The sequence below is a fragment of the Meriones unguiculatus genome, chromosome 17 (assembly GCF_030254825.1).
Source record: "Meriones unguiculatus strain TT.TT164.6M chromosome 17, Bangor_MerUng_6.1, whole genome shotgun sequence".
NCBI lineage: Eukaryota > Metazoa > Chordata > Mammalia > Rodentia > Muridae > Meriones > Meriones unguiculatus.
In genome coordinates this window covers 40204333-40227327 of record NC_083364.1, presented here as the reverse complement: position 1 = coordinate 40227327, position 22995 = coordinate 40204333, and the positions used below count along the sequence as shown (strand labels likewise).

General features: G+C 42.4%; 1 protein-coding gene across 1 annotated transcript in view; it reads right to left on the bottom strand.

Moving 5' to 3' along the window:
- Nucleotides 1–230: 230 nt before the first annotated feature.
- Polq (DNA polymerase theta) overlaps nucleotides 231–22995 on the bottom strand; it is a 67601-nt gene continuing 44836 nt past the window's right edge. The window contains exons 19-30 of the mRNA XM_021661753.2: nucleotides 19981–20221; nucleotides 19451–19644; nucleotides 17443–17580; nucleotides 16553–16727; nucleotides 13856–13982; nucleotides 13156–13274; nucleotides 9729–9913; nucleotides 7465–7576; nucleotides 5569–5693; nucleotides 4912–5065; nucleotides 2110–2225; nucleotides 231–1179 (exon numbers count right to left, since the gene is read on the bottom strand). Of these exons, the coding sequence (XP_021517428.2) occupies nucleotides 1066–1179; nucleotides 2110–2225; nucleotides 4912–5065; nucleotides 5569–5693; nucleotides 7465–7576; nucleotides 9729–9913; nucleotides 13156–13274; nucleotides 13856–13982; nucleotides 16553–16727; nucleotides 17443–17580; nucleotides 19451–19644; nucleotides 19981–20221 (1800 nt within the window). The 3' untranslated portion in view covers nucleotides 231–1065. The remainder of the gene's footprint in view (nucleotides 1180–2109; nucleotides 2226–4911; nucleotides 5066–5568; nucleotides 5694–7464; nucleotides 7577–9728; nucleotides 9914–13155; nucleotides 13275–13855; nucleotides 13983–16552; nucleotides 16728–17442; nucleotides 17581–19450; nucleotides 19645–19980; nucleotides 20222–22995) is intronic.

The window sequence follows — 22995 nt, the reverse complement described above, 5'->3', positions numbered from 1 at the left end:
TGCCTAGAATCCCATCACTTAAGAGCAGAGGATTCAAGACAGAGTTTGAGGCCATCTTCTGCCCTTTGCCCCTCCCTCCCTACCCACACAACTGTATCTGATAAAGCAGGTATCTCTTTTAACATACAAAAATCATCTCAAACCAAATAAAACTAAATAAAAGACAAAGGCTTCTGATACTCTTAGAACAAATACGTTTTTAATGGAAACATTAATATAAGTTTCTCATAAATTTATTTGAACAGCAAACCATATCAATTGTGAGTATAAAAATCAATGTTTTGAGCCCGAGTATTCTTTCCCTATCACAAATACAGACAGAGGCACTAAACAGCATTTTCCTGGCCTGACAGTGTTAGGTTCAACTGCAGTAAGTCTAACCTGATGGGACACTTCTTACAGGAAAGAGCTCATTTTAAGAATCTCCCAAATACTTTCACTATAAGAACTGTGAAGAAAAAAGTCAAGCAACCACAGTTCATGAAAATGGATTTCTAGACTCCTTTCACACCATATCTTACAATCTTTTAGAATTTTGATTTAAGTTTTAAAATTCTACTTCAGAAGTTTTTACTGTAGGAAAAGATTCCACACTCTGCATCATTCTAAAGTACTGGAACTGAACACTGCCTGTGGCTCTCAGAGGATTATGGCATGAGCGTCCGAGTCCTGGACAAGAATAAAAATATCCCCGAGGCAGCAGTTCCATTCCTTCACAGTCTACACAGTTGAGGACCGAAAGTGCTAAGTGCATTTTTCAAGCATATACTGAGACTGTTTAAAGCCTAATAAATTATGAAAGAAAACTCATAGATACTCTCCGAGAGTGAGAATGAAAGGAAACTCATAGATAACTCTCTGAGAGTGAGAATGACTAACTCCCCTCAACACCTGTAACCCTGCCGGGACCAGCCCTAGCACACATTAGAAACCCGCTACAGAAGTGCTCTTTTAGTGCACCGAGACTTGAGAGCTGGCGGTCATGAGGCAGGGGAAAGGACAGTCAGTGCTCTCTAAGTGACCATCTCTGTGCAGGCTGCTCTGGAGACCTGGTTGGCTGCACCTTCAAACATCAAAGTCCTTTAGATCTCCCCAGCTGGCACCTATTTTCACTTTCACTTTCAGCTTCACAGAAAGTTTTATAGCACATTCCATTTCATTCTTGACAATCTGAGCTACCTACAAATAAAGAAAAGAGGTTAATAAACTCCGTCCAAATCAAAGGATGTTTCCCAGTCACCCACTGAGCAAGGTATAAACCAGACTGGTACTCTGCATCTAGGGGTGTTCAAACACAATCAAAAGTGAGCCAGGTCTTTCTATCTCTCCCTTCTTTCATAAGATTCCCTGTACCCTGCCGAAAGTTTGCCTATGAGTCTCAACATCTGCTTTGATACCCTTCTGGGTAGAGTCTTTCAGAGGCCCTCTGTGGTAGGCTCCTGTCAGGAGTTCCACAAGGAGACCAACAGAACCAAGAAATCTGGGCCAAGGGGTCTTTACAAAGACTGATAATCCAACCAAGGATCATGCATGAAGATAAACTAGACCCATTGCTCATATGTAGCCTATGGCAGCTCAGCCTCCAAGTGGAATCCCTAGTAAGGGGAGCAGGGGATGTCTCTGACATGAACTCAGTGGCTGGCTCTTTGATCACCTCGCCATGAGGGGGGGAGCAGCCTTACCAGGCCACAGAGGAGCACAATGTTGCCAGTCCTGATAGGCTAGGGTCATATGGAAGGGGAGGAGGACCTTCCCTATCAGTAGACTGGGAGGGGGCAAAGGAAGAGGCTATAGCTGGGATATGGGGGCCATAGCCAGGAAACAAATTGAATAAATTATAATAAACTAACAAAAAAAAGTTTATAGAAGAAAAAACAAAAGCCAGGCATTAGACTGCCTGGGGCAAGCCCTCAGACAAGCATCTCCGCATGGAGATCCCCCTACTGTCAGTATGGGACTGAGCATACCCTGGAGGGCTCAGCATTTATGCAGCCAGCCTTCTGGAGAGGGTCCAAATACATTGTACATGGCAGAAAACAAACAAACACACGGTCATTTTGACCCCCACCATCTGCTGTCTACAAAATGGTCTGTGTGCTACAAAAATACCTGAACAATATCCTCTTCTGCTACTTCATATAAAAGCTCATCATGAAGCTGAAGGATGAAGAATCCTCCTCTCATAGGACAAAACATCCCTTTAAGTTTCCTCTTTGGCAACAATCCTGCCCCAAGAAAAAGAACAAAACTGAGCAGCATGTCATCAAACTACAGGAACATGGTTTTGTTTGTTCTTAAAGATCTTGAAACATAGGTCTTGGAGCTATCAGGAAAATGCTGGCTGCTACCTAGCAGGCAAACTCAAATCCCCAATAACTTCCTTGCAGAAAGAGAAAAGTAAACAGGATATGAAGAACTTGCTTTAAAATTTCTCCAACCGATTTCTCGTAAGTATCCTTCACCCTGAGCAACATGGTGCCTGAGCGCTACCTCAGGGTGCAGTCAACTCCAGCAGCCGGCCGTGTTTCACCAAGGGCTTCCCTGGTGCCTTGCTGCAGTTAGAACTGTCATGTGACAGAAGCTGTGTTTCTCCAGTGCACTGTACTCTCTAAAGCTAGGTCCACATGTGAACCTCGGTGCATTTGTGAGGGCCTTGACATGCACATCAAAGTCTGTCTGCCCAACAGTCTGTGGCAATGATCTGTATTTTTTAGTCAGCTTGCAAAGGGTCAATGACGAGTAAGTGGTGAAGAACTGTGCTAGGCTTAGCTACCTTTCCCTAACTAGCTGAGTCTACTGCTAGACTGTATTCCTCAGTTACCGCCTCTGCCCATGTGCTCAATATCAGAGCATCCTTCCTTTCTGCCGTACAAGGTTCCTACTTATCTTTCAGACCCAACAATAAGTTTTACCTCCTCCCACACTGCTGCTTCTCTCACACATCCCTTAACTGCTACTGACTGCCTCCAGCCTCAGTTTGCTTAGAGGAGGCTGGAGAATGAAGACAGCTGCTAAGCCCACAAGCTTCTTCCACAGCATGGCTGCAAAGCTGTCTGTGTGTCAGCCGGGCTGAGATTTACCTGCTGTGTCATGTCCACTTATCACATGTGGACTCTAGAGCAGTGGTTCTCAAACTGTGGGTCATGACTGCTCTAGGGTCAAACACCCTTTCACGGAGATCACATCAGATATTTACATTGTAATTCATAACTAGCAAAATTAAAGTTACAAAGTAGCAAGGAAAATAATTTTATGGTTGGAGTCAAAAAACACCAGGAACTGTGCCGAAGGGTCACAGCATTAGGTTGAGAACCATTGCCCTGGATGCCCTAATTTTTCATCTCTCCGATTGTAACTTTGTCCTCGCCATTTCCTCTGGTTCCTAGCTTCTGACCCAGAATACTATGAGTTTCTTGTTCCCTGTCTTCTCTGTGTCCTTGGCTCTCAATGATTTAAGTCCTTTAACTCAGCATGGCACCATCTTCAGTGATCCACCTGACTTCCGGTTAGCTTGAAAGGTGCTGTTGTGGGGCTTCTGACACCCAGCACTGTGCTCAAGAGAGTCACACACTGTTTCATTCAGGGTTTGCCTCTTAGCCTCAGTATACAAGATTTTACATTTAAGCCACAGGTTGAGAAGCAAGAAGCGCCTACTTCTAAATCATTCCTGACTATGTAACTGCCTACACTAGTTACAAATCTCTTCTGGAAGCAGCTAATTCCATCCGGAACTGTTATCTTTTCTGCCCAGGCCCAGCAGCTTATCCTTGCCCTCTATACACTAAACCTCAACTTTCTCAAGGAAGTTTTTTGTTTTTTTTTTTTTTTTTAAAGGCTGTGGTCATGGATTGATGTCTCACTCACTCTGACACACAACACTTAAACTATGGTCATGTAACAGAGGAAAAAGGAAGATTCTGCACAGTTACTAGAAAAACAAATAACTTATCCAAGAAATAAAGAATTGAACCTGAAAGTATCTTAAAAATAAGCACATCAACAACAAAAGACAAGACAGCAATATTGGCAACAGACTGTGTGCAGATCATAAACAGGGACGTCACCAAGGTTTCCAATGTGGTCTTGGGCCACAGAGGACTCTCGCATGTGCAAAATAAAGCTGACTTTCATAACAGAACTGCCAGGCTTTTTGTTTTTTGCTGGGTTTGCTTTTTGGTTACCTCTCATAAATTACAGCAAAACCACTAACCATCCTGGGCCAGGACTCAAACCGCACATTCTGGGAAACACATTGGTATTCTAAAACTTGGGTATTATCATTGTAGAAATCACAGTAATACAAAATGGTACAGAAACAGGAATCCATCTTTTTACAAGTCAGACATTAAAGGGACTCACAGAAATACAAAATAAAGTAACTCAGAACTAATTTTTTTCTGTTCCAAAAACACTTACTTTCATAAAAACATGTTGTTTATGTTATTATTTTTAAGAGTTATTTTTAGTTATGTGCGCAGGTGTGGGCATGTGTATGTGAGTACAGGGACCTAAGGAGGTCACAGGTATTGGTTTCCTTAGAGCTGGAGTTGCAAGCCACTGTGAGCCTCCTGATGTGAGTGATGGGGACTGGACTTAAGTCCTTTGCACGAGCAGTATGCCCTCCTAACCTCTGAGACATCTCTTCAGCTCCCTCTTTTATGAAAGGTTTATTTTTAACTACCTTATCTGAAAATGTTAAAGCAAGCTTCAAATTCTTTAATTTCTAATATGGTAACTATAGCATAAATTATCATTCCTTGATATCATTAATAATTTCCAAGAGTAAAAAGTTAGCCAGTATCAAAATATTCGAGGATTCTTAGCAATAAAATTTGCCCTCTACACAGTCACCTTTGGGTACAATCCTTTTCACCATGTTAGACCCAGCAAGTGCCTCACTGATAGACAAACCTGTTCTGTCATTCTGGAGCATGCTTTCCCGATGACCATGGGATTTGAAGGTTGAATGGAAGGTCTCTAGTTGCTTCTGAATGTTAACTGTGGCTATTTTGACTATATCAGCAGCTGATCCTTGAACTCTTGTGTTGATGGCCTGACGTTCAGCCTATAAAAGACAATTGCAGGTGACTTAATGATAGGGGTCACTGAGGGTGGGTCTTCTTACATCAGTTAGCAATCAGGAGAGAGCGAGGGGAGCAGTCCTGCAATTAGAAGTCACTCTCTTGGAGTAATCAGCAGAATCTAGAAACAGGAATCAGAAGGTTATGGGAAGCCGGCAAGTTCTTCTCACAGGCTTGAAGGGCCAGGAAAAATACATCTGGGATCAGGAACTAACTAGAAGAAGGACTGGTAAACTATCAAGTTGCAGCACAAAGCCAACACCACTCTAATCGCTTTTGTGTGTATAATCACATATATGAGAAAAAATAGTTTGGCCTTAACTATTAAAAACAGTGTCATCACCCCAAAAGCCCTTTTATAAAACCAATGGCCAACTTTCTTTATTCAGAAAATCAAATTATGTAATGTTTCTAAAAGGAACATCACAATCTTTGTTGAACAGTAAATGTCGCTGAAATGTTAAAACTCAGAAAAATTTCAACATACATGTGCTTTATGGTAAGGATTGTTGTCTTTGATTCCTGGCAAATATCTGCGTCTTCCCAAAATTGTCTGAACAAATCCATCTCTTCTACAGTTCTTCACTGTGTCCTTCATGAAATGATTAATCCCTACAAAGAAAATACAGAAACAATTACAGCCAAGTCCATCCTGTGTGTCATCCACTGTTTCAATACAACAAAATCCCGCCATGCCTCCTGGTTTTATTCATTCTTGTTCCGACTGCTGACAGCAGCCCTCACTCTTATCTGTCACATACTATCACCACCCGATCATCTGCACTCATCTATGTTCTAACCCTGAACATACTTGCAGGTGTCATGTCCCTGTGCTCCCGAAAGTGGGGTTCCCACAATCTCTTCCCCCTCTCCATTTATGTCATACTCCTCCTCCTTACATTTCAACTCCAAATTTGGGGGTTCACAGCCATCTATAAAATGCCTCAGAATATGCACAGCCCCAAACTCAACAGACATAGTTTGCAGAAGGTCAGTGGCATCTGAAAAACTTCACTGGATTACCTCTTAAAACATGCTGTGATTCTAATATAGCAATGTCATCACTTTTACTTATTTTAAACAAAGTCTTCTATCTTTGCAAGTTTTGTGGCAATTTTTATTCAAATTTGAGGGGGTAAAATAAAAATCTAGAAACACAGAGTGGTTTAAAAAAACAAAACACTAAAAGTAAGTATCTCAATCCAACAATCACCTCTACTAAGCAGGGACTGCCTGCTTTCAGCCATGGGAATTTCAGTCCTCTACTGGTGACTAGCACCCGCTGAGGGCTACTTCGCTCTCCCTTGTTGGCTCATTAAAGGATCAATACTACTTCTAGATCCTCTGCCTCCATATCAAGGACAGGGAGTGAACCCCAAACTAGAGCTGACATTTTACTTGGAAGATCTGAGAAGATGAGCAATACATACATTCTGCTTCCTAGTGGCTGCTCTCTGCCAAGGATGTTGAAAGGAACTGAAGCTGTGAGAACATGGGTCTCTAGCTCAGTGTTATTTCCATAAGGCCTAAGGCTATCTCAAACATGATGAGTTACCTACAGCGCACAGTTATTATGGCTTCACAATAGCAAGTCTCTAGGACCAGGATTCCTAGAGTCATTGAGTATCTAAAAATGAAGGCTTAGACAGGTTCAGAAAATGGCCACGGTTACAGAGGTATCCCAGAGCCTCTCGTCTCTGCATAGACCCATTCTGCCTTTCTTCCTGGCAGTGCTTTGGATACATGGCCAGAGGCGTTTTGAGCACTGTGACTTCGGTCTTGAAAAGAGAACAATACAAACCTCTCTTCAGCACAGACTTTTTCCAAGGGGCCACTGATTGCCCCTTTCCCTTTTTATTTATTTATTCTTCTCTCATATATTACATCCCGGCTGTAATTCCCCCTTCCTCCCCTTCCCAATGCCCCTCCCCATCCTCTGTATTTTAGCTGACTTACAGAGTTTATGACGACATACATTTGTCAAACTTCACAGATGTATATGAAAACAGTGACTTTAATTGTATGTAAATTACATTTTAATAAACGTTTAAAAGAAGAGATAATTTAGAGTATCCAAACCACTCCATAACAGTAACTCAGAATTTCGTATACAGTTGATAAATGTTTTAATGTCAATCTAAAAAGCTATCTAAACCCAAAATACAAGTCAGCGTCTACATTTTGGAGGGAGGCACAGGCAGTAAGGCCCCTGACCCTGCCTTTATCTGCACAAGCCGATCTTAATGCATGCTGCCAGCAAGCTGCATGTTACTTGCCCTCAAGGATTCCTGGTAAAACTTCTAATTAATAAACATTTTAATAAGCTTCTATAATATTAATTAATGTGATGAGCAGCTATAAAACCCTGAGTTTAACTTCTTACCTGTGTATCTGGACTTGAAAGAGTCAATGTAGCAAGCAGCATCGTTTTCTTTGATGCCCATCTGCTCGCCTAAAGATTTAGCTCCCATGCCGTATATAATTCCATAGCAAATCTGAAAGGCAGCCATCACATTCAGTAAGTTGGAGGTCATAACTAGACAAAATGGAAGTATACAGTGTTCACTAGGATCCATACCTTCATAAACTTTTTACTTTGTAGTGAACCAAAGGAATGATTAGATCAGCTTGTGGGCTAAGACCCACAGAAGTTGGTACCCAGTTTGCATCTGTTCTGCCTTTGAGCACATGAACATATGTATATGAACAGATGAGTGAATCTGAATGGGGGAAGGGAACCGTCAAAATAGTAAGATTGATTTCGTTTTTTTATCCGCCAGCCATTAGAGCAGGTTTTATTCCCCAGAGTATCTCAATGGTGTCTGCAAAGAAAGTTTTGCAAATATTCCTGTCCTTGCCCGTGGGTAAGACAGGAGCAAACACCTTGAGAATAGGGGAAACTTCCCTGGAAAGAAATATCTTCAATTCTCAGCTGCCTAAAGTCTAACATCCACAAACTCAAAATTCATCTGCATTAAGTATAAAGAAAACCTTGGAAGTAAAGTTTGGAAGTAGTAGGGGAAATAAACTACATAGGTTAATGGTAATGTCTGTCTGGAGTCATGCATGATCTTGCCATAGCCGCCTGACCTCTTTATAACCAAACGTTTTCATCCAAAAAGTGAAGTGTTTGTATCATGAGATTGTTGCAAGAAAAACTGTTGACCTGCAGGTATTTAGGAAGCTGACACAAAACAAGCTCCATATGAATGTTAAATAAAATGTTAGAAGACAAACTGCTTATCAGATAAAATGCCTATCATAACTCTAAAAACTTTTAACATGACACCCTAAAGGGATCCTATCTCCCTTTCTAACCTGTTTTGTGGGTTTTTTGGTTTTGCTTTGAGATAGGATCTCATTATGCAGTTCTGGCTGGCCTGACTTGCTTTATAAACAAGACTGACCTTGAAATCAGAATGACACCCCCCCCCCCCATCACCACGCCTGGCTCTGTCCCGGGGTGTGGAAGTGTGTGCCACCATACCTGGCCAAAAGCTTTTTTACTTTAAACCTCCATTTAGTCTTCCTTTCAGCTTTTAACACTATTCCACTGTGATTCCCAGCACTAGGCTTGTCTGCTTTGGCTTGTAAGACTTAGTCTGAGATCTCAGCAAGACTTGGGGATTAGATCACTCGGTGCGTGTCAAATGTTGTTCTCACACGTTAACTGTTGAGTCAGGCAAGCACTGATGCACACCGACAGCAGCACCCTGGATAGCTGGATTCAGAGGTGAGATGTCCCGGTGTTCTGTACTCGTGCTGACTCCACCACTTAAAACTGAGTGTAAAGAAATCTTTAACACTGTGTCTGTTCCCTCCGCTATAACAGGGGTATAAATGACATCTGTCTCCGGAGCTGCCTAGAAAGCTTCATTACAGGAACATTTTGTCTATATTGCTAACAGTTTGACTCCTGCTACATGCAGATTCAGAAGAGCAGAGCCTGCTTTTTAAACAGTGGGGACAGGTGCTGCAGCTAAAGCACCATTTCATGCCAGCTAAGTCCATGAAGAAGTGAACCTAGAAAGAGCAGGTCCCTGGAAAATGGCATCTGGTTTCCCACAGGGTGTGTGGTTAGGAAGTGTTGGTATGGATCCAGCCAGGAGATGGTCACATGTCCTTTGTCTCGTCTGTGACTGAGTGACCCACTGTGAAAATGCAAGAACAGCTGCTGAACTGCTCAAAGCTCCCTCATTCATTACAATCCGACTCTATTCAAAAACAGTAGAGACTGCCTTCCATAAAAAGCACTTTGGCGAGATGCTGTAAGGAAATATGAACATGAAAATATGGAACTTCCTGCCAAGACACTGATTAGAGATATAAAACACACATTCTTCTTCTTGTGTAACAGCTGCCTTCACCGTTCCCGCCCCTGAACACCACACACCATGACTAGCCACAGAGTAGACTTATATACGGTACTTTCTTGACACTAACTGCCCAGAGACCTGAGTGGTTGCTTCCACTGTGCTGGGGGAGGGGGACCCTACAACGAATACCACAAGAGAGACTGACTCCAATGAATGCGGCTTGAAAGATCCAGACAGAGAGCGTTCAACTGAAATTGGCAGACAAGCTGAAGTGTCGTGAGCATTTAATTCATTCTTTTTTGTTTCTATGAAACTCATCCACTCAGCTCACCTGCTTTGCTTGTTGCCTCAGATCGTCGCCTACAGAATCAGGCTCAATCATCTTCCACTCGGCGGCAATGCTCCTGAACACATCTGCTCCAGTGTTTAAGACTTGGATGAGGCGACGATCACCAGACAAGTGAGCCAGGATCCTCAGTTCAAGCTGAGAGTAGTCGGCAGCCAATATTAAGCCACCTGAAAAGCACACCCACTTTACAAGCTAGCCCAGCTCCACAGACTACAATTCAGCAAGAGGACAGAAACGTTGCTTTCTAACTTTAAGGTCATGTGTTCAAATGTGAGAGCCTTATTTCAAGTACAATACACTTCATTCCTGTGCATCGTGATGTTTCAAGTTTTCATTGTATGCGATATATACCAAACCACCCCTGACATCTGTCCCTTGACTGTGGGGGCCCTGCTCAGTGTTCCCAATACCTAGCACAAATCTACAACAGTTCTCTCATGCTTCTCCCACTCCTTAGGGTCAGAGCCTTAAATTTCCCTTTGTTCCACAGGAAATTTTATATACAATAGGTTTACAGAAAACATCTCATAGAATATGCCCTTAAGAAATGGCTGTTGATGACAGGACTCAAGTGGGCTCACAGAGATCAGGGAGCCATGTCTGTCCTAGGTCCTCTGCATATTATGTTATGGTTGTAGAGCTTGTGCTTGTGAGATTCCTAACAGTGAGAGTGGGGGTGTCTCTGACTCTCTTGCTTGCCTTTACTACCCTTTTCCTCTGACTGGATTGCCTCGTCCAGCCTTGATGGGAGAATATATGCCTGGTCTTATTTTAACTCGTTATGCCGAGTTTGGTTGGTGTCCCTGAGAGGCCTGCTTCTTTCTGAGAAAAGAGTGGGATGGTAGATCTGGGGAAAGGGAGATAGAGTGGAGAGACTGAGGGGAAGAGAAGGAGGGGAAATTCAATTGGGTATAATATGTAAGAGAATAAAAAGAAAAAATGAACAAATAAGTGACGAACAAATTGCTGTTCAGTAAATTATGATTCAGTTCAAATAATAGCAGAAACATTTATTGAAAAAGATCAAGTTAGCAGTAGGAGAGGAAGAATACTAAGAAAATAAGACAAGCTTTTTATGGATTACAAGTAAGTTCATAAGATGTGCTGGACAAAAACAAAGATTATGATCAAAGTAGGAAAGATGTTTTAACTGCTAGCACAGAGGACAAGTGGTTAATAACAGACTTCATAAGTAAGTTCACTGAAATGATAAGGGGCAGAAGACCCTCAAATGTAATAAAAATGCTGAATTTCACTCATAATAAGAAGACTGGAAATTAAACCTATAGCCAGAAATAAATTTCCCTCACATGAAATTGCAGCACCCAGAAGTCTGCACAACACACTCAGGCAAGCGTGCAAGAGACTCTAGTATGCTACTCCTGGGAGGCAAAAGGGCAGCCTCCTGCCCACCAGGCAGCAAGCAGACATGGACAGAATCCAGCTGATGTTAGTCTGTGGCTCAGCAAACAAACTGAGATGCTGCTGCCAATGGAGCACACACAGGCTATAAGCTGGCTTATCGTCCCGTCTCGTTTTGAAACAAGAACGCACTCTGTAGCTATCATTGGCCAACACCTCACAGATCTCCCTACCTCCGCTGATATTAAAGGTGCAACCACCACCTCCATCTACTCCCATTTCTTTACGGATAAGCACAAGCCTTTATTACAAAAAGGTTAGATGAAAAGCTCAAATACAGAACTATATACAGAATGATAATTCTTAGGTCAAAGCCAAAAAGATTATATAGCCAAAGCTATATATATTACAAAAGGAATGCTAGCAAATATATAATAGGTATATTAATGAAATAACTGGGTTTTTGTTTGTTTTTCTATGTATATGGGTGATTTGTGTGCACGTACATTTGGACACCAGAAGAGGGCATCAGATCCCATGGGACTACAGTTAGAGATGGTTGTAGCCACCATGTGTTTGGGAATTGAACTCAGGACCTTTGGAAGAACAGCCACAGCTCTTAACCTCTGAGCCATCTCTCCAGCTCCAAAAGAACTGTTTTAGAAGTTAAAGAGCAGACAATGAAGTCTCAGAGGTGTAACTGAGAAGGCAGGTAACAAGGTGAGCAACTGTGAAGTTTCCAAATGCTTGTACTTCCAGAACCTGCAGGGTGAGGTGTTCCCTCTCATCTGAGGAAATGACACTAGAGCTTGGGCCTGTCAGCAGCCAGCCGGAACTGGTAAGAATTTAGAAAGGAGTTGTGCATAAAATGAGCAGCAGGACAAAACCAGGAATCCCTTTGCAGCTAATGTGGGTCATAGATACATTTATCCTTCAAAGTGACCCTTCCAAAAAAAAGCATGAACTTGCCATGTCAATGGAGATTCAATAATTTTTTAAAAACCTTTTTAGTACTGAATTCAGCTATACCAGAAGTTTAAAAACCGTTCAAAACAAATTCAGCATGTGAGTCTACATTTTAAGTGTAAATTTTATGAATTCTAAACCAAGATCAAGCCCTCAGCTACTGCTGCTTAGATTCCTCCAGAGCTCTGGTCAGTCAGACCACACCTGGGGAGCCCCCACCCCTGTGTGCCCAGCACACGCTGCTGTAGCAAAGGCCTGTGCTCTGCAGCAGGTGGGGAGAATCTTCAAACACCAGAACTTGGGAAATCTGCACAATGTGGCAGCAGGAAACCTCAAATCACGAGCATGCTTCACCTTCCTACTGAGCAGTACGGCTTTTAAATCAGCCATGCTGCATCTTCTACAACTAAAGGAGACAGCCGGGCCTATGGGACTGTCACTGGAAATCCCCGAGGCCGCACAGCTGAGACTCCCTTGCGTTAGATTGAACTCTGTATGCTGCTAGTTCATTCTTAACAAGCCAAGCTGTCAGCAATCATGGAGGGGAAGTTTCTGACAGAACTCGAAACAATTTCATTCTCCTGGACTACCCACTGGCAAAAGATAAATGGCACAGTAACCATGGGATAATTAAGGAGTTGGCTTACAACCTCCAGGCGTTTTGATGGCAAAAGGGTGTATGGCTTAAGGCTGCAGTTGGACTGGAGGCCACTCATGAAGCAGGAAGCAGGCAGATGTGAACAGACAGCAGCAAACACAGGAGCCAACAAGACAGGCAGGAACCCACAACTCTGCTATTCCCAGCCAATGGGGGAAAGTGAGGAGAGCTGCTTCACTATCACTAAAACCCCATAAAGAAGCAAAGGCAAATGAGGACGGGCAGAATCAGCTACATTTGCAGAGGCTTACCGACAGTACCAGCACCCAGCAGCTACTGAGATGGACCACAGTGGTACTGGGGCAGGCGCAGCACCCAGCACAGGGAAGACAGAGAGCACAATGCCCACCTCTGCACCCTACTCACAATTCAGGACTTCCCAGTTCCCGCAAACAGCCCCCAGCCACGTGGAGCTGCCCTTACCTGGGAAAGGCACGAAGGCGTGACGCATGCTCACTGAAAACGGTACCCCTTTGTCTGAGGCCTTATCCTCCATCAGTGTCCCATGCCCAGGGTGCAGGCCATAAACCATATTTTGTCCTCTGCAATACAAATAAAATCATCAGCTAGAACATGGTGAATCTCAGATACAAGAAAGGTCTGATTTCCAATTAAAAAAAAAAACAAAAACAACCTAAATTCCATCCAAGATACCTACATGACCTAACCTGAAACCCTCTTTAAACTTTAGGACACTAGACCTTTGTTAGCAAACATTCAGTACAACAAGAAGCCCCTTCTATAATCACCTCCCCATGAACTGCTTCTGAGACAAGTTAATTCCACAAATCTCTAACCAGCCCCAAGGTAAACTACCTAGGCTCTTCCTTTTATCAAGTAAATGTTGGGGCAGGGACACTGCTGAAACGGGTGGCCTCTCCACTTCCATATTGACAAAGCACACGATGGTAGTAGCATTGACTCTAGTGAAGGAGGTCTGCAGCCTTTATCATCAACCAGCTTCATCATCATAAAGTGTGAAATGGATAATGTCTAGAACCAAAATGGTATATCTAGAATATAAACTTGGCTGTACTGAATTGTTTTATACAATAGGGTCTTTTTGAGCCATCACACTCATAAAAAAAAAAAAACAATGTCAATACAGAGAAATAAAGTCTACCTGGCTACTGCAAGCACGCCTTTGCCTGGAGCTTGAGAAGGTGGGCTTTCTCTTACTAGTGTTGGCATTTTAATTTCAAAATCTCGTGGCACATTCTGGATATTAGGTTCTGTAAAGCTTATCCGTCCTAAAAATCAAGAAGAAAAAGAATTAGAAAAATAAACCTGACAAGCAACCAACTGACCGTTTCTGTACCTCAGAATGATCTTTTTGAATCTAGCGGGGGCTGGCAGGACAGGTTAGTGGTAAGAGCGCCTGCTCCCCAGGCGGACAGGGCGAGGTAAACCTTCAGAGCCCACACAGGAGACAACTGACTCCAACAAGTTGCCCACTCACTTCCACACATGTGACTTAAGCACCACGCATACACACAACCAACACATGTAAAGATTTTAAAGGCGAGTTGACAATAGACTAGTCAAAGTTTTTGAATTTTTATATGATTGACAGTGATAAAATAAGCACAAGATGCTTTTGAAAGTAATCGGCTACACACGTGCTCACCACGAAGCTAGTTCTCTGGAAACAATGCAACGACAGGAGGCAACATGGCAAACCAAGCTACTCCTACCACAGAATGAAGCAAGGCAGCATGACGACAGGCAGCAGCCACGAAGTCACCTCAGGACACATGGCTGCCAGGGCCTGGTCGCTGAAATGGGGGCACAAGACCGAACAGCTGGAATGGAGCAACTAGACACTGACAAGGACAACTTGTCAAGAAAGACTCCACGCTAGCGGGCGGAGCCAGGGACCACTGTTTCAGCAGCACCATTCAAGAGCCAGTCAGCAGCAGCACGGCCGGGTGGGGACTGGAAACAGAGCAGGTCAATTTTCTATAGGTAGGAACTACTTTTAAAACAGTCTCTATAAAGCCTTTATTTCTTCCATAGTATTTTGCATTTTTTAAATCTATTTCAAGCAAATGAGCATTTTTTTTTTCAAAACACTTTTGAGAACTGTTACTGCCAACTCTTGTTTTATGACACAGTCTTCATGGAAACAGGCTCTTTAGTAGACGCTACCCGTAATTTCACCTTGTCATAAGTCAAACATTTTAAATGGCTTCAACATTATTTTTTTAAATAAACTCCTCATTTGAGATCCTTCTTATTTAGCTTGTAGTACAAATTAAATGTTTAATTCATGGTAGCTTTAACATAATTTCCATTAAATGGCTCATTCCATGCTGCCAAGCAACGTACAGCAGGAGACATGATCTTCCCTTCTCGGCCTACTGACTGCTTTCCATATACTAGGTAGCATTCAGTACCCTGCCCTGCTCTATTAGTCGAGTTAGTGTGTTACTACTGGCCAACACAAAAAGATGGTAAAAACTGAATTGCAAAGCATGAACATGTTACTGAAAATAAATTCTAATCATGAGACAGCTTTGTCATGCTCAGCTAACCTTCTATTTCTGTATTATTGACTGTTATAGCAATTATAAAGGTTCATTAAATACTGTGTTTCTAAAGTCAATAACACAAGCGGACTTGACAAGTGCGAAACAGACATGTGATGTTCTGAAACTCTCCAGTTGGTTTTGTTTGGTGCCGTGTGGTCAGATGACTGATAAATGGCCCCCATAGGCTCAAGTATTTGAACACTTGCTCTCCAGTTGGTGGCACTGTTTGGGGAGGTTAGGGAAGGTTAAGGAACCTTTAGGAGGCACAGCCTTACTGGAGAGAGTACATCACTAGGGCTGTGAGGGTTACAGCCTCCCCAGACTTCCTGCTTGCTCCCTCTGTTTCCTGTGTGCAGGTGAAGTAGAGTCGGTACGTGTCCTGTCCCTGCTGCTATGCCGTGCCTTCCCTGCTGTGGTGGGATCTATTCCCCTGGAACCTTAGGGCAAACTAAGCCTCTTCGTCCTTCAGTTGCATCTGGTCAGGGTATTTTATCACGGCCACGGAAAAGTGACTAATATTCACCAAGTGTGTTATTTAGTTTCTCATATTAACAGATGTCCTAACGTGAAACTAGAATATCAACAAGGCAAGAAATGAGCTTATTAGGAACAAAGGAAAAGAGAAGGTTATTCAGAAAAAGAACTACAGCCAGACAGCAGCTTCCAATAGCATCTGGACTTCACAAACAACACAACCAGGGATGCAGGACCGTCCTTTATTAAGAGAGTGCTTAGACACTGACACGGTGCCAACCTTGTCTCAATTCATAGCACCAGCATTCAAACCTTCATTTCTGCTTTCAGACTCAACACTGTGTAACACGTCTTCCATAGATTATTAAAACTGCCCTTCTTCCCATGAACATCATGCTTGGCAAATAATTGCCTAGAAAATGAGCACTTTATTGTATCACACTCATCTCTATCCTAAGAAGTCCATGTGACATCAAAAAACTCTACAACTTTCCTCTCTATTTGTGTACAGCTGACATACCAATGTTCCTGGGCCTACAGAGACTCCACTAGAAAAGAAAGGTTTAACGTAGTTGCCAAGAACACCAAGTCAAACACAGACTCAACACAACCCTGTGCCAGTGCTGCTGAGAAAGCCCTCTTACAGGCGCTCTCCCCTCACTCTTCTAGCCTCCACGTGCCGTCCAGCTGTGTGTGCAGGCTGCGTGGCTTTCTAAGCGGAGCTTCACAGGGATGCAAATTGGGTTCCTGGGCAAATATCACATATGAAAATCATTCTTCACAACTAGACATTTCATATCTCACATTCTCCTCACCTGTAGCCGTGTGTGACTGTGATACAGGGTAGATTCTTTCCATTCTGAGAAAGGGGTTCAGGCGCTTTTCCCGCTGCAGGGGGAAGACCACTTTGGTAATAGCATTAGTGATTCTTCTCCATTCCAGTATCAGGCCTGGTAAAGGATGCAAGGCCTTTAATTTATTTAAAACATCCTGGAAAGAAATATAACGAGGTAAAGTTGGAATTTTGTTCAAATTCAATAGAAAATCAAAATGTCTCTTGGGTAAATATAGATGTCTCAAAATTTAGTCTGATAAATTCTATATCCACAACTCTGAATCGCTGGGTGTTTGTAGAAGTCACTATAATAAGTCAGCAAGTACAGTTGATAAGACAACAATATGGAACTGCTGAACAGTACCCATTTATAGCTTCCTTTTAAATGAGAAAACCAATGGAACCTCAGTTTCATGAAGCATCTCCCAAAAGTTTCAGCATTTCTTTTCTTTGTGCTTTTCCTCCTCCATTCTGCAGTGATTGGACACATCCAAGCAGTCTTCCTCCTTGCCCTGATACAGAGTCTCCGTATCAAAAGCCTCAGGAGGCATTTACTTAAAAGCAGATGTTGCCATGCCAGGGTCCTTAATGAAGAGAAACTAGAGTCTAAACGACCCACCAGACTAACAAAGAGCTGTGCCAGGAGATAGAACTGTGGACACTGTCTAAGGCAGACAAGTTGCTCACAATGATGCTAGGGTCGAAAGCACACAGAAGTGCAGCTGGGCAGCTCTCCACAGCCAATGTGGCTTCATTTTCTAGCCCCATTTCCCAATGGAACACCAGTACACCAAGCCTATCTTCCCTTCTCTTCCAGTTAATGCGGGGCCTGCAGAGGATCACCCTGCCCCGGGAGCAACCCCAAAGCACCTTACTAGTGCTGAACCGTCTTCCCAGCCTTCGTTTGTGGTCACTCTCATTCCCTCGTCTGGTAGAGCCTAAAGTTTTTTTGCTGCTTTGCATTTTCATCTCTCCATTTGGTGGTAGCTTTAGTTCCAAAAATAAAACCTGCAAAAATTAATATCTTTCAGTCAAGTTACTATCACTCAAAGACTATGCTGTAACAGCTATCTGAGGGTATAAGCTCTACTACAGTTTAACATGGGGGGCTGGAAGGATGTTGCTTTGGGCAATCACTTTTGGTCAGCAATAGCAATGCCCATGCTTCTCACGGTGCCTGGGCTGGGAGCTATGGGGAGACCTTTACAAGAGCACAAACATGCATATGCCAGGCTAAGCACTGACAGCTAAGCTACTGCCGCTAAGGCTTGGGTCGCTCTGACAACTGAACACTCCTGAGGGACTCTTGAAGGAAACCCAAGAGGCTACTACGTTTCACCACTGCAGTGACAACCAGCAAAGCCATCCCATCACCCCATAACACTAGGCCACAGAAATCCCTAGACGCAGACGCTAGAAGAAGGTGGTTAACCCAACATGGCAACAGTGAAGGCTCCTAGGTGGCTTGCAGAGCCAAGAACCCCACGTAACCAAGCCCTCACTAACTCAAATCAGAAGGGCTTACAGTTAGGCAACTCAGAACCGTAAGGACGGTACTTAATCATTTGCTTATATACCCTGGATGGCTTTTAATTAATATTGAACTACTTTTCCAGTAACAATTCCAAAAATGGAAACAATTTACAGAAGAAAAAGAATTTTTTCCTACAAGTTGGCTGAGGAGTGGAGAAAATGATAACCCTATGCTTCCTCAGTAAAGACAAAAACTAAGATAGGCTCCAGGTCACAACTGTAGCAGCAGCTGGAATCTTAGAAATGACAGGCATCGAGGCTTACTCTCAAACTCTGCGTTACACAAATATAAATATGCACATGCATATGGAAGGTGGTTGCCACATCTAGCAAGAAAAATTACAGGAATACACAGTTAAATTCTAACTGCATAGAACAGTTATACTAAATTTGTTTTTTGTTTTTTTTCAAAATTTAAGATTTAAATGCAGCATATATTTTATCAATAAATCTCAGTAGGTATAAGAATGAAAGGATAGGAACTGTGGAATATTATCAGCATTCACAAACACTCCTAGAAGAGATGAACAATCAGTTATGACAACACAAAGATCTAACTTATCTGTTTAGAAGTTCTTTATCTTAAATTTCTCTCTTTGGTGAAATTTTCAGAATTAACTGTGAAAATTTTGTATATCAATTACCTCACCTCACTTTAAAACAAAGACCCAGGCAACAGCCACTGAATGCATCAAAGATCTGCTCTCACCTGAAGCCTGGTTTACTGAAGGTTGGTAAATGAGCACTCATAAACCAGAGATACACAGGCAGGGACCCCATGGAAACTAAACTTTGTCACCTGGTTTGGTGCTATGAATCATGAATCCATGTTACATTACTAGATTGCGTATAGAAAACCCAGGATGATTAGGTGCTCTTCAGGAAATGAACACAGGTAAGAATATGGTGAGAAAAAAAAAATACCAACCTATAAAAATAAAATTTGTCAAAATTTCAGTGAAGTTACAAAAATCTTAAATTAGGGTTAAAAAAAAAGATCACAAATATCCCTTTTAATTTTCATCTCAGAAGAATATCCAATTTCTCTCTCTGAATGGAGATGCTGGAATAAGGAAGGGGAGAGTGCTTATGAAGGAACCAGCATCATGCAGCCACACTACACTGTCATGAACTGCCCCCACTAAGCACAGAACAACAGTTGCTCAGAGAGATAGATGTGACTTGTTGCCTGGCACCTCAACACTCTTCCCAATGAGTCTACTTAGTCATTTCATTTTACTAAGTGTTGACACTTAGCACTGGTGTGCCTTCAGCAAGATGAGCTGTGACACTCGTCATTTTAACTCGGAAGAGTTCCTCCCAGTGTCTGTTTGCAAGACACTACCTGTGCGATGTCATCTGCACTTGTAAAGGAAAAGCTGTGGCCAGCTAGCTGATAGGCCTGAGTCTCAAGGGCATCCAGCTTGGCTTGCATAATATGCTTCTGACTTTCGCACTCCGCAGTACTGAAGCCAATTCCATTTAGTTCTAGCAAGGCCAGGCAGTACTGAGAGGGCATCTCCACTTTACAGAAAATGTCTGAAAGGGAAAATGGAAAATGAAAAGGTTAAGTCATGGCCTGAGCGATCAGCATTGCCGAAGCCACACAGAACTGGTGCAAGACAATCCACAGCAGCTACCCAAGCTGTCAATCAAATCCAGTGTCCTGAACAGATCCCCAAACCCATGGATGGTGGCAAAGGGTAGGTCATTGAAGCACTAGTGATCGCTGAGGTCACTACCACAGATGAGGACGACTGTGGTAGACCTTGCAGTCTGCCAGTCAGAAGTAATTACCCAGCTGTGCTCACGGAGGGCTCACTGTGTGTGCAGGGTCCCGCCTGTAACATGACATGCTGCCCACACTGCTCTTACCGCGCAGGTTCTTCTTCTGCAAAGAGGAGTTGAGTTGGTCCATAGAGTTGAAGACGAGAATGGCCTCCACAGACGCGCGGTACCGCCCGGAATGCTCAGTGTTCACATTTAGCCCCAGGCTCTGAACTCCTTCGCCTGCCTCTACTCCTTCCAGGAGCGGGAGCTCATCCGGGAGAAAACTGGTCACTATGCTGTGAAGAGTTGGCTCCTTAGAATCTGGGTCGAGAAGCCAGCATGCCACCTGAATGAGACAGCAATCAGAAGGTTGTCTCCACTTTTCTCTCAAAGTCAGTTTTGGCATGTTTACGTTGGAGGGGGAAGATAGAAAGTTCATTATAGCTCAGCGCACCTTCACTTGACATCCAGTTAGGGTCCTTCCATCCCTGCTGTGCTCTGGCTGGCCTAGCTCTAAAGCGGGCTTGAGAACCAAGTACCTCAGTTAAATGAAAGCATGTCTAGGAATGAAGATCAAGGCTTCTCTACTCTGATTCAAGCTAAGCTATTATAATACAGAAGTGCCTCATTTTTTTTTTATTTACTTTTTGTTTCATCTTTTTGTTAGTTTTTCAAAGCAGGGTTTCTCTGTGTAGCCCTGGAATAGCTCTGGTGGACCTGGGACTCATTTTGTAGATCAGGCTGCCCTCGAACAGAGATCCATGTGCTTCTGGCACCCAAATGTGGGGATTAAAGGTGTGTGCCATTACCACCCATCTTATTCAGCTCTTTCAACATCAGAAGTGATGCATACATGTTTTTCCATTAAAAGTTAGTTTCCAGGGATTAGAAGAGAACTGAGTTGGTAAAGTACTTGCTGTGCAGCCATGAGGACTGTAAATTGAAATGTAAAAAGCTGAGAGTGGTGTATTATTTGCAATCTCAGCACTGGGGAGTTACAGGCAGATACCTACGGCCCGATGGTTAGCCAGCCTACCTAAATGAGTAAGACACTATCTCACAAAACAAGGCAGAAGAAAGAGCTCCTGGGGAGTGATACTTGGAGTTGACCTCTGACCTTCCCATGCACATGTATCACATACATACAAAGAGTTCGTATCTAGTGTGTCAGAAAGCTTTTCTGACAAAACAGACGTCTCTCACCAGAACAACTGGTCATTTAATTGCAGTTTTTAGCTTCCAGGTGAGACTAAGCAGCCTGTAGTTAAGACTAATAGATCATGAACTGTATGGACAATAAACAAATCTAAGCTCTCTACATCCTTTTGAAAATTACAATGATTCAGCTATTTCCTCTGTATGTCAAGAATGACGTTTTGGGCAAAAAAAAAAAAAAAAGGTAGCTGGCAGCAGTGTCCTAGTACCTGGGAGGCTGAAGCAGGAATGATGCTTAGGAATATGAGGCCGGCCTGGACTACATGATGAGTTAACTACATGGTGAGTTAGCTTAGGCTACAGAGTAAACTCCTGTCTCAAAAAAAAAAAAAAAAAAAAAAAAAAAAAAGTTGTATAGGGCAGTACTGAATGACAGAATCTGCCATAAAAGTTTTCTTATTTTAAAACGACATTTTACCAACATTTTATCTCCTTATGTCAAAATACTATGAAAAAAAAAAAAGCAAATAATGGAATATTCCAAGCAGTGTAAGGTTTAATGATAATGTGAGAATGTGCTATATAAATCTAGAATGCTACTATAGGTGTAATAAGAGACTCATAGCACCCATATTCTTGCTTGGATCCCAAAACATCAAAATTAAATAACTATCTAGTAAAGTCAGTTTACAGTCTTTTTCCTTTTTACCCAAAACACAAAACCCTAGAGAAATTTAAACATTTGGTGGAGATAACCTAGTGGCAGAGTTCTTATAAACCCCTGAATTAAACTCCCACCACTCTATTTAAAAAAAAACAACAACCCTGAATTAAACTCCTACCACCCTATTAGAAAAATACCCCTGAATTAAACTCCCACCACTCAAAAAAAAAAAAAAAAAAACCTGTCCACACCTACTATGGATCCCACAGACCATCTTACCCTGGCCTCTCCTTCCCAAAGCCTCCGACACCAACAGGTACTCCCTATGAACATACCAGTGGAGCAGGTCAATAAAACAGGGAACACACAGCCAACATACTCTCTGAAAATCCAGAGGGGAAAGAGAAACCAAAACAACAAAACACCCACCCAACAAGGCCAAACCCAGAAACCAGCACCTAGACCTATAATCACCACAAACCCAGATGCCTAAACCAGAATAATGTCTCCACCAGAGCCCAGCTATGCTACCACAGAAAGGCCTGACTATTCCAACATGGCTAAAGCACAAGAAAAAGACCTGAAAACCAACTATCTGAAGATGATAGAGGCCCATAAAGAGGAAATAAATAAATCCTTTAACAAAATCCAGGGAAACACAAACAATTGGAGGAAATGAATAAATCCCTTAAGGAAAAAAAGAAAAAAAAAAAAAAAAACAGTTGAAGGAAATGAATAAAACAGTCCAAGACCAGAAAACGAAGCAATAAAGAAGACACAAACTCAGGGAATTCTGGAAACAGAAAACTTGGGAATGTGAACAGGAACTCATTTTACCAACAGAATACAAGGGACGGAGGAGAGAGTCTCAGGCACTGAAGAAACAATAGAAGAAATGGGCACACGAGACAAAGAAAATGTTAGATCTAAAAAATTCCTAACATAAAACATCCAGGAAATGTGGGATACTACGGAAATACCAAACCTAAGAATAACAGGATTAGAAGAAAGAAGATTCCCAGCTCAAAGATCCAGAAAACACTTCAACAAAATCATAAAAGAAAAATTTTCTAACCTAAAGAAGAACATGCCTTTAAAGATACAAGAATCTTATAGAACACAAATAGATTGGACCAGAAAAGAAAATCAAACACCCCCCCCACACACACAGATGATAATCAAAACACTAAACATACAGAACAAAGAAAGAACATTAAAAGCTGCAAGGGAAAAAGACCAAGTAATATATGTAGACAGACCTATTAAAATTATACCTGACTTCTCAATGGAACTCTAAAAGT